At 41.7% G+C, this 11,521-nt stretch overlaps 1 protein-coding gene across 1 annotated transcript; it reads right to left on the bottom strand.

Annotated features, from left to right (window-relative positions):
* Nucleotides 1-1,230: 1,230 nt before the first annotated feature.
* Nucleotides 1,231-10,681, bottom strand: LOC144325862 (vomeronasal type-2 receptor 26-like). Its single transcript, XM_077920616.1, has 6 exons — nt 10,536-10,681; nt 8,199-8,345; nt 6,782-7,073; nt 3,779-4,006; nt 3,059-3,185; nt 1,231-2,132 (listed from the first exon to the last, which is right to left on the bottom strand). Exons 1-6 carry the CDS (start codon nt 10,679-10,681, stop codon nt 1,231-1,233), a joined length of 1,842 nt encoding a protein of 613 aa, XP_077776742.1.
* Between the last annotated feature and the right edge of the window lie 840 nt (nt 10,682-11,521).

The following is an 11,521-nucleotide window of genomic DNA, read 5'->3' as shown; positions in this document are numbered from 1 at the left end:
AGCAAAAACCTGTGTTGTCATTCCCACCCTGTGGAACGCCCTCCCATCAGATGTCAAGGAAATAAACAACTAACTGACCTTTAGAAGACATCTGAAGGCAGCCCCATTTAGGGAAGTTTTTAATGTCTGATGTTTTATTGTATTTTTAATATTTTGTTGGAAGCCTCCCAGAGTTGCTGGGGGAACCCAGCCAGATGGGCGGGGTATAAATTCTTCCTCCTCCTCCTCCTCCTCCTCCTCCTCCTCCTCCTCCTCCTCTTCTTCTTCTTCTTCTTCTTCTTCTTCTTCTTCTTCTTCTTCTTCTGACTTCATTGAAATTGCAGGATAACTTCCTGACTAGGAAAGCCTCACTGAAGATGATAAAAACAGCAAGCCCTTGTTGCCCAAGATGTCCTAAATTGAGTTCTGAATTTCAGAATGATTTTGGAACTTAGTAGCAGATACAATTACCACAACCATGTTAAACAAAAGGAAAGAGTCAAATAAATGACCAGTTAATTCAAAGGGGACTTTTGGTTTACTTTTTCAAGACACAACACTTTCTTAGATACTCCCAACGAAGATGCTTAGTGCATGCACACATTCTTTATTATGGTCCAAAGACCTGCGAAAACAGTTTCAAAAGTGGGCGGCTTTCAACAAATTAAAACGCAATATGACATCAAACCTTAAAAACTTCCCCTGAAGAGGGCTTCCCTTAACAAACTTTATTTGGGCAATTCGATTCCATTCATATGTTGTCACTGATGTTTTCTAGAAATCATACTCTGTTTTTTACCAACATTAAACATCTGGATGAATGGCAGAATATAAAACCTCTTATACCACACAAGTCATTTGTGAGGAAGACACAAAAACTACTTCATCATCATACAGCAAGAGTGAAACTGGTCTATCCTTCAGATATACTGGTCTACAAATGTACAGTATGAGGAGATACTAATATTGTTTACATTCACATTAAACAATAGAGCCTGATAACATTTTTGTCACCCACACCCAAAAGCTGGAGTACTACTTGGCCATTCCAAAGAGTGTGCTACATGAACTTTTACAGAAGTCTTGTTGCATGTTTATAATTAAGTACCGCCACCCAACTTTTACACCTGTTTCCTATAATTTCTCCCATATACATTCTCCAGTAACCAGATCAATGGAAAATGCAAGATACAGGGAACATTTACCATCATAGCTAATGGAATATGGAAAGAGATTAATCTGTATTTTAATTTAGTTTTTCTTCCTTATCATTTGCTCCCTGCTGTTCAGCTCAGGCCTCAGCACAATAATGTAGCATTTGGGGGTGAAGATGCAACCCAGTAATCCAGCACTGGAGGCCAAGATGGAGAAGATCTCCACAGCCACCATGTATTTCCCTTTGGTGCTCAAGTAGGTTGGCACAAAGGACAACCACACACTGCAAAACACCAACATGCTGAAAGTGATAAATTTGGCTTCATTGAAACTGTCAGGGAGTTTCCTGGAAAAGAAAGCTACTATGAAGCTGGCGGTGGCCAGGGAGCCCATGTAGCCCAAGACAGAGTAAAACATGGACGCTGAACCCTCGTTACATTCAAGTATGATTTCCCCAATCACTGAATGTGTGTCCTTATCTGGAAACGGTGGAGAAGTACTTAACCAAAGAGCACAAATGGCAGCTTGGATGAAGCAGCAGAAGAAGACAATCGAATTGGTCAGTCCTTTCCCCACCCATTTTCTTATGCTGGATCCTGGTTTGGTGGCCATAAATGCCACAACCACAGTGACCGTCTTTGCCAACACAGTGGAAATGGCCAAAGAGAAAACAAGGCCAAAAGCCATTTGTCGGAGAAGACAGATCACCCTTCCAGGCTGTCCAATGAAAAGCAAGGAGCACAGGAAGCAAAGGAGGAGGGAGATGAGAAGGATGTAGGTGAGGGTGCGGTTGTTGGCTTTGACTATGGGAGTATCCTTGTGCTTCAGGAAAATGCCAAGTACTAAAGTTGTGATGAGAGACAGAGAAATAGCCAACACCACTAAGATGATCCCCAGATTTTCTTTGTAAGAGAGGAAGCTCACAATCCTGGGAATACATTGAGTTTGGTCCATGTTGGGATATTGGTCCTCTGGACAAATGACACAAGCATCTATGTCTGAAAAAGGAAAGTGCTTAAGTATTTCAGAATGTTGACCAACATCTATCTAAACACAGCTATTTAAGCATGCCTTTACACTGGGTAATGCCAATCAAAAGCAATCAGCCAGAAGAAGGTTTGAGGATGTCAAAATCCAGGAGAAGTGAATCTCATAGAAAGCTTGTATAGAAAGTAGCCCACTGTACAAGTTAAAACTCACCTTAGTTGCTCCCTCCACTTCAGGACCCACCAACTACTCCTAGAAGGTTACACAGAACAGGATGAGGCCCCGAGGATGAAAAAAGTTTCTCACCCTGGCTTTAGAGTTAGCTGGAACCAAGAGAGGACCTTCTCATTGCTTGGGAAATTGCTGGCAACCAAGGAGGACTTTGATCATTTTTCCATCTCAGATAGGCATCTAAACATCCATCCATCCATCCATCCATGCATCCATCCATCCATCCATCCATCCATCCATCCATCCATCTACATTGAGTTATTACATTTACTACATTTATATTCAAGGAACTGCTAGTTGGCATACTTCGTTCCCTCCACTTTATCCTCACAATGTCCCATGAATTGTGTGGGCTGCAAAATTGTGATCGGTCTAATGTAGGGATGCCATACATCCAGGTTTCCCTGACAGATCTGGGAATCGGGCTGCCAAATGGCGTCCAGATTTTTGAAGAATAGGCAAAATGTCTGGGAAAACCTGAACATATAGCAAGTAGGGGGTTGTTGCTGGGTTGTTGTTTTTTGAATCCTTTAAAAATCCTAAAAAGCCCAATAACAACTCAACAACAAGATAATTGTTCCTGAAAATCCATTTAGTATTAGACTGCTCTGCATTCATCAGCATTCTGCAAACAAAGGTAATAAATAGCATGCATATATATATATATAATCCCATAAATTAGATCATGGGAATTCCTGCCTCCCACCTTTCTGATTAGAGATCATTCCTTCTGGACACGGAGCACAGTCATAGCAGCAAAACTTCTCTCCTTCCTTCTTTTTTCTACTGAAGCCAGGGTTGCAGTTGTCATTGCACACAGAAAGGGGCAGCGCCTGTGCAAAATCATATACATGAGGAACAATAGATTAGCCCTTTAACGTCCTTCACCTCCATGTGATTAGACTCTTGTGAGGGGCAGAGAGACTGAGCATGAACCAGTTGGCTCAGCTCCTCTGTCGCCCATTTGTTAGAGATTCCCACTCCCATCTCTCGGTTTGATCAGTCTAAGACTCAGCCTGAAAGCTGATCATCAGAAAGACAATGTGATCTCCAGACCCCCCAAAATATGAAGTGGTAGAAATAAGATAAAGATATCTTGAAGATAAAAGCAAGGTCCATCTTTTTGCCTTCAGAGATCATTACATGAAGTGATGATATTCTGTGACACTTTACAAAATCAAATATGTTACTTTCCAAAGCTTTGTAACTGGCTTACATGACAACACATTTTCACAAAGAAATTAAATGGCACAAATGGCCAAAAGGAATCCTTCCTTTAATTTAAGGTTTGAGATTGATTTATGAGGACAAGGATAATAAAACATAAGATCTACAATAGGGCACCTTAAGAACTGACAGAATGGTGAGCTGTTCAGAAGGGAACATTTCCCTTTTATAGAGTCAAGAGTTTGCAGTTATAATTCACCTGATTAAAACTTGGATGCCACACAATTTGCTCATCATTGATGGTTAACTCTTTGCCTGCTGGAGCCTGAGGCTCCAATCGTCCAACTTTCAATCTAGTCAGTGAGCCATTGGGGAAAGTGATCCAATTGGTAACATCAAAACCTGCAACCAGTTCTCCATGCTCATCAAAGTGCACCATATCTCCAGCGCTGATGTTGAATACAAGGCTCTTCAGAAAGCGATGGACCTGGAATATTGAAATATTTACATGGAATTAAAGACATGAATAACTGTTCTTAAAGCAGTATATATGGTGATGGAGTATTTCCACTTGTCTATTATTATTATTATTATTATTATTATTATTATTATTACTACTACTACTACTACTACTACTACTATTATTAAGTAGTAATTAAGATTGCCGGAAGAAATATCAACAACCTCAGATATGCAGATGACACAACCTTGATGGCAGAAAGTGAGGAGGAATTAAAGAACCTTTTAATGAGGGTGAAAGAGGAGAGCGCAAAATATGGTCTGAAGCTCAACATCAAAAAAAACAAAGATCATGGCCACTGGTCCCATCACCGCCTGGCAAATAGAAGGAGAAGAAATGGAGGCAGTGAGAGATTTTACTTTCTTGGGCTCCGTGATCACTGCAGATGGTGACAGCAGCCACGAAATTAAAAGACGCCTGCTTCTTGGGAGAAGGGCAATGACAGGCCTAGACAGCATCTTGAGAAGTAGAGACGTCACCTTGCCAACAAAGGTCCGTATAGTTAAAGCCATGGTTTTCCCACTAGTGATGTATGGAAGTGAGAGCTGGACCATAAAGAAGGCTGATCGCCGAAGAATTGATGCTTTTGAATTATGGTGCTGGAGAAGACTCTTGAGAGTCCCATGGACTGCAAGAAGATCAAACGCATCCATTCTTAAGGAAATCAGCCCTGAGTGCTCACTGAAAGGACAGATAGTGAAGCTGAGGCTCCAGTACTTTGGCCACCGCATGAGAAGAGAAGACTCCCTGGAGAAGACACTGATGCTGGGAAAGATGGAGGGCACAAGGAGAAGGGGGCGACAGAGGACGAGATGGTTGGATAGTGTTTTCGAGGTTACCAGCATGAGTTTGACCAAACTGCGGGAGGTAGTGGAGGACAGAGGTGCCTGGCGTGCTCTGGTCCATGGGGTCACGAAGAGTCGGACACGACTAAACGACTAAACAACAACAACTACTATTATCATTAACATGAAATTAATTACATAAAGAACGGTCTATAGAGGGGATACATTGACTGAAAATATCTAGCAAACCAGATCAGTAGTTGGGTTTCTATGGTGGGTATTTGGCAAGCTAGAATGACAGTGATTTTGAGTAAATGTGCACCAGGTCAGGCAGGCTAGGTTCTGTGGCTGTTGCCACCAGACACGGCTGGAGCTCATTGGGACTGGTGAGGTGAAAAGCCAGGAGATCAGTGGCAGCTGAAGGCAAAGCAAAAAAGTTCAGAGTTGTCATTACCTGCCATGGTTGCACGTTCTTAAATGCAAATCTCTCTCCTCTTGCCAATCTGCTATTTTTGGAGCTGGATTTGTATATGGAGATCAAAGCATGTGCCACAGCATAGACAGCTTTGTAGACATTGTAGCTGTGGCCAGTCATGTGTTTTTCATACAAAACCCCAGGAAGGTTCTCCAGTTTCTCCTCCAAAGTGCAGGGTTCTTTCTGCGTAGCCTCCACCTCCTGTCCATTAGATGCTTTCAGGGAGCAGGTGAAAGTCTGTTCCCAGACGTCCTGGATGAAAACATCCTCTTTGTGCCAGAAGGGTCTTATCGTCTGAATGAACTTCTGGAACCCTAATGGCTGACTTGTGTGGACTGTGAAGGATAGAGTACCATGGAACATCTGTATTTCCCAGTCTTTCTGAATGGACACTGAATCAAAATCCCAGTGAGATGTAGCAACCCACACTTTACCCAGTAGTGGCCATCCCATTATTGGTCCTATAAATAACAATACTCTCAAAACCTGAAAGGATGGAGGTTCCCCATAAACCACAAATACATTAGCTTTTGTATCAAATGCAATTGCATAACTTTCCTGATTCTGTAAAGCCAAGCGTATCATCTCATCCAGATAATTCCATTTTTCCAACCTTAGTATGAAGTCATAGCAGATGCCATGCTCAAAGAGTAGTGGTAAAATTGTCAGTAGAAACTGGTCTCCTTTGTCATCATCCACAGCACAAACTACAATCCATGTCCATTTGAAATGTTGAAGTAATCGCACAATTCCTATGTGCTGTTTGGCTTCATTTGGGACCATCTGATATAAAAATGGGAATAGCAGGTTTGCATCCTGTATCGCCAAAAAGGATCCATATGTGAGCTAAAATAGAGAGTATGAGGGTTTTGTTTTTGTTTCTGATGGATTATGAGAGATTGTAAAACTCTAGATTTCACAGGTACTTCAGAGGCATAGCTTTCCCAATAAATGTCTACATAGGTTTTAAAGAAGAAAACTTCAAGTAAGGGAAAACAGTGTGGAAGAATACCCAGGAATCTGCTTCATTATTGATAATTTCTTAATGTTTCTCCTAATGTTTTAAAAATATGTCGTCCAGCCTTATAGTGTAGCAGAGAACAAGTATTTCCCTTCTTCTATGTAACAGGCATTAAGGTATTTTAGAGTACTACTATAACCTCCTTAGTCTCTTCCTCTCTGGACTAAAGTTACACAGTTCTGTCAGCCATTCCTTACATTATGTGTTTTCAGTAGTGTATTAGGTCTAGTAAAGAAGAAAAGGAAAGAAACCATAAAAACTGAAATCCTTTACGTCCTAGGAACAATAATTCCATTCCACTTCAATTTAGAGATACTCAAGTTTTCTGGACAACTGGCTCTCAGCACTGCTTGGTCAATCCCAATTCAAACTGCCCTCCTGCATAAAACTTTGCAGGAACCTTGTCAAGACCGTGTTGAAATCAAGATACTATGACCCATAAACCCATGTTCCCAATTTACCTGTGGAATCTTGTGGGTTGCTGAAATGGTGGCCATATTGGCAGAGATTTCAGAGATACATCCTCCAATGAGAGCTATCAGATTGTTCCACTTGTGACATTTGAAGTTGGGGACAAATCTGTGCTGTGTGGAGAGCAGGTTGAGCGTGGCCTTGTAGGTCATCCTTGCAGTGTAGTAGCTGTTGAGGACGCGGAACCCTAGAGAGATGTTGGATAAGAATTTGGGATTCTCATTGATTTCTTTGACAGCAAATGCCAAGGCCAGGATGTGCTGGTAGTTCTTTGGCACGGAGCTGTAATAAAATTACAACACAATGGACTGAAATGAAGAGGAAGAGGAAGAAGAGGACGGAGAGGAAGAAGTGCTCCCTGCATTTAAGGGAGTTACTCTTTCTACCAATAAAAACAAGTAGTTGAAAGTCAATAGGTTTGGCCTTGCCATCATAGGTGCTAGAAAGCCATAGAGAACATCACCTGAGGCCACAGAGCCTCTGATCCCTTCCCTTGATCACTGCTTACTTCACCATGAAATGTTGTAGATGGTTTTGCCTCCCAGAAGTACATATAACTGAATAATGAAATTTCATCTCTGAATACTTTTCTAGGCTCTGAACTTCACCTGAGCAATTGAACAGAAAATGGGGCACTCAGAGAGCAGAAGTGGAGCAATCTGAGGCAAAAGGAAGGGGAGAAAGTGCTGCACTGCAAAAGTGAGGAGAGACAGAAATAAGCAGGAATTGTGCTCCATAGAGAGGAATCATAAGGTGCACATGGACATAAACTCACATCCCTCAAGGTTGAGAAGGAACGAGGTATGGACAGAACAGATATAGCGGGGCAGTGACAAGGCATGATCCAGCATGTGAAAATGCTGTAGAAGGCTTACTAAATAACAAAAAGAAACACCGAACTCTTTATTTCAGTGGGCCTTGCAAAGGAAAACTTAGTAGCAGTACAAACTGTTAATAAGAGAAACAGATACAGTAAGCCCACAATCCGTACTCAGCTTTACATGCCTGGCAAAACAATAAAAATTGAATCCAAAGGGGGTGGGTATCTACAGAAAAAGTCTTTGGGAATCCCATCTGCCATTGAACCCGATTTATATTGACTATATGCAAAGCTGGCTTTCGGCATGTTTCCCGGAACGTGACCCTTGTGTAAATTGGGGGCTTCCTGTCTCTGTCTCTCTGTCTACCCATATCCACCCTGGCCCATCATTGTCATACTGAGGTTGAGTACCTCATACCTCTTCCATAATGCTGAAGAATGGATAACCCCTCCCCTTACAATTTTATTGCATTTCCATGAAAAAATACATCAAAATATAAATCACGGTATTGCTTAATGGTGCGTTTTCAATCATTACGGTCTGACTATATTAAACTCAGTAAGAAGGGGAATAAATAATGTCTCACATAGGTTCATCAATCAGTATCTGTGAAGGCTGTTCCCTGAAGAACTGGATATTAGAGAAGTATATGACTTGCGAAACCATCTCACCAATTACAAGGTCTCCTGGCTGGTAAAATTCGTGAGCAATAGGAAGAGGATCATCATAAATGCTGCAGTTAATGGAATGTGCCTTACATATAGTGTGAAGCAGAAGTAACAACAGAAACAGCACCAGCAGGATCCTACTCAGAAATCTTCCCCTCCCAATGAAGATTCCCATGTTTCCACTACAGCCTTGTATGCGGATGTTATCAGTTTGGCTAAAGTATCCTTTGAATAGTGGGCTGTTAGGTAGTCTATGCACTAGCGCTTTGGTCTTTGAGTTAAAAATGGTTCTTCATCTGTCAGTAGCCCCAGCCAGCAAATTTTCTTTTTCTTCACACATTATTCCCAGGGATGACTGGAGGTTGCTGTGATACAAATAATAACATTATTGTTACTTCTTTTTTTAAAATCACCATCTGTAGCAGTTTAGTTATAGAATTTCACTGTTCCTTGGTTTGCAAAAAAAATATAAAAATAAACCAACGACAGTTACTCCAAAGAACAGAAAGAACATTATGATGAAGAAGCATTACCGTTAAAACAATATGCTAAACTATGTCCTAAACCATATGCTAAATCATGCCTAGTCAAGGAAGTTCACATTTCACAAAAAGAATATTCCTTGAAATTGATGAGCGGATGGAATCATATCCACACATGTAAAAGAAGAATGATGATACAAAAGACTGGCAGAACCCTGGCTGTGCCTAGACATCGCTTTGAAAATTAGCAAGTTGTTATGCCTTTTTAAAGATGCTGTTGTTTTTTAATCCAAACAGAATGTGTATATCTACTATGTAAGAGGATGGAAGCCAGCAATTTTGACAATGATGGAGATGATTCCTCAGAGTGTTCTTCGTATTTGCAGTTTCATCATGCCTGACCAAATTGCTAAAGCCTCTCCCCCCTGAATTGTACGACTATGATTGTCTTCCTTGAGAGATAATAAGTAGGCAGCATTGCTTAGTCCTGAGCAAGAGTTGAGTTTTCCCAGAGATCATTCTTAGTTGGCAGAAATTGAAGTCCTGTGTTTAAAAGTAGAGTCAAGTCTGAGTGCACAGTACATGATTTTCAGTCCCGTCCCATCCTGTCCCCAACCTGAAGATGGGTTCATCTCCTTCATCACATCCCTTCCCAGTATTGTTTGCCCCCTTATTGCTTTCAAAAACAAATTGATATTAGGATTGCCATATTTCTAGAAGTAAAACCAGGACACCCCAAAAGTTTTTGAGCTTTTAAAATTTATTTTTACAGTACTATCATTCTGCAGCATGCATCACTAGCCCATGTAGATAACAGTCAGAATTTGAGTTCTGTGTACATGTCTGGGGAAAGTAAGAACCAGGACGCTCCAAGCGTTGTTGATTTTTTTAACTTATAGAGTACAGTCATACCTTGGATCTCAAACGCCTTGGTACTTGTACGTTTTGACTCCCAAATGCTGAAAACACAGAAGTAAGTTCTTATGTATTCAGTGGTCTGTGTTTGCCTGAGCTTCAGTCTGGACTAAGGATTCTGAGCTCCTGCGTTCTGATTCCTAACATTTTGTCCCATCACAAAACATTTCAGGAATTGGGCCTCTGCCATTGGCCCTTGAACTTGAGTCGTGATTCACAGCTTGGAAGTTAAGACAGTCAATCATGTTGGAGGTGGGAGCAGCCCTGGCTTTCAGAAATGTATATAAGGAGTTGCTTTGCCCCTGTTTCCCAGTTATGTAGTTCAATAAAGGTTTTTGCTCTTATCACTGTATGTTGACTCGTGGGAACCCACCAACACTTCATAAATGTTCTGGTTGTCGAACGTTCTTTATTTACCCCCCGTATTAAACTGGTCCATGATTGCGGGGGAGAGATTCTGACAAAGCAGGGTTAAGGAAGAGGTACGTAACTTAGGGGTGCTCCCGGATCCATTACTGCCCATTACCTGAGGCCCAGGGGTCCTTGGTGGTGCAGAATACACTCTGTCATCTTGTGCTGGTAGCTCAGCTATGCCCCTCTCTGACTTCTGTCACCTGCGCTCTCGTAACCTCCAAGTTGGATAACTGCAATGTGTTATACGTGGGGCTGCCTCTAAAAGCAGTTCAGAAACTTCAGCTGATACAAAACTCAATGACCAGGTTGCTCACCAGAACAAGACGGTTTGAGCATATTACACCATTCCTGGCCTGACTGCATTGCCTGCCAATTAGTTTCCAGGCCCAATTCAACGTGCTGGATTTTACCTACAAAGCCTTAAATGCATTAGGACCCCAATACCTCAAGGTGGCACTTGTGATCTGAGGCCCTTCTCTACATCTCATGTCCCCAAGAGGTTCAGAGGATAAGAAGACAAGGATGGGCCTTTGCTGTGGTGGCTCCCCTTCTGTGAAATACTCTTCCCAGAGAAGCTCGTCTGGCACCATCATTACATGTCTTTATTTTGTTTAACATCTGTTTACTGAAGGCAGAAATTTTGCGTGCATTCTGTGATGTAAGAGTTGGAGAGACAAATTCAGCCTCTAAGTGTGATCCAGCTCCGGAGCTGAGTGATATTTCATTGTAGTGGGCAGACATGTCGCCTCAGCTTTGTCAGTCAAAAACAAATCCCTAGAAAGAGGTTGGTTTATTCAGTTGAAACCTTGTGATAATCTGGACTGCCTTACATCTCCGTCAACTTGCATTCATTTTAGTGAACAAGAAGACGGCCTAATTTCCCAGTATGAGAACATAAATACATTTAACTACAGTAACTGAAGATGGGGAGAGGGCATTTAAAACAGACAGAATCCATAACCTATTATTTTAAATAAAAAGAAAAACACCTCTTTGAATATTTCCCATAATCTGACCCATTCCACAACTCAGGGTCTCAAAACCTCTGAGCGGGGAAGAGATTATCATAGTTCGCGTGGCACAGTCAATCTGGTTAATTTTGTTTTTGCCCCTCAGCTTGCTCAAAATTTGAGGCACAGGGTGGCTCTGTGGTCCAAACCACAGAGCCTAGGTCTTGCCGATCAGAAGCTTGGTGGATCGAATCCCCGCGATGGGGTGAGGTCCCATTGCTCAGTCCCTGCTCATGCTAAGCTAGCAGTTCGAAAGCACGTCAAAGTGGTATGTTGAAATAAATCTTCAAAAAGAAGTCGGGCCTCATTCTTTATGTGAGTACGAGGCCAACATGAGATGGGGTCAACTGAATTTGGGGAGGGAGTGCATCAAACATTCATATGGCAATTCCAATGGCATTTCTATTACTGTCATATCTG

Source organism: Podarcis muralis, chromosome 16 (assembly GCF_964188315.1).
Source record: "Podarcis muralis chromosome 16, rPodMur119.hap1.1, whole genome shotgun sequence".
NCBI classification, from domain to species: Eukaryota; Metazoa; Chordata; class Lepidosauria; order Squamata; family Lacertidae; genus Podarcis; species Podarcis muralis.
The sequence above is the reverse complement of the archived record's forward strand: the minus strand, read 5'-3'. Positions and strand labels throughout refer to the sequence as shown.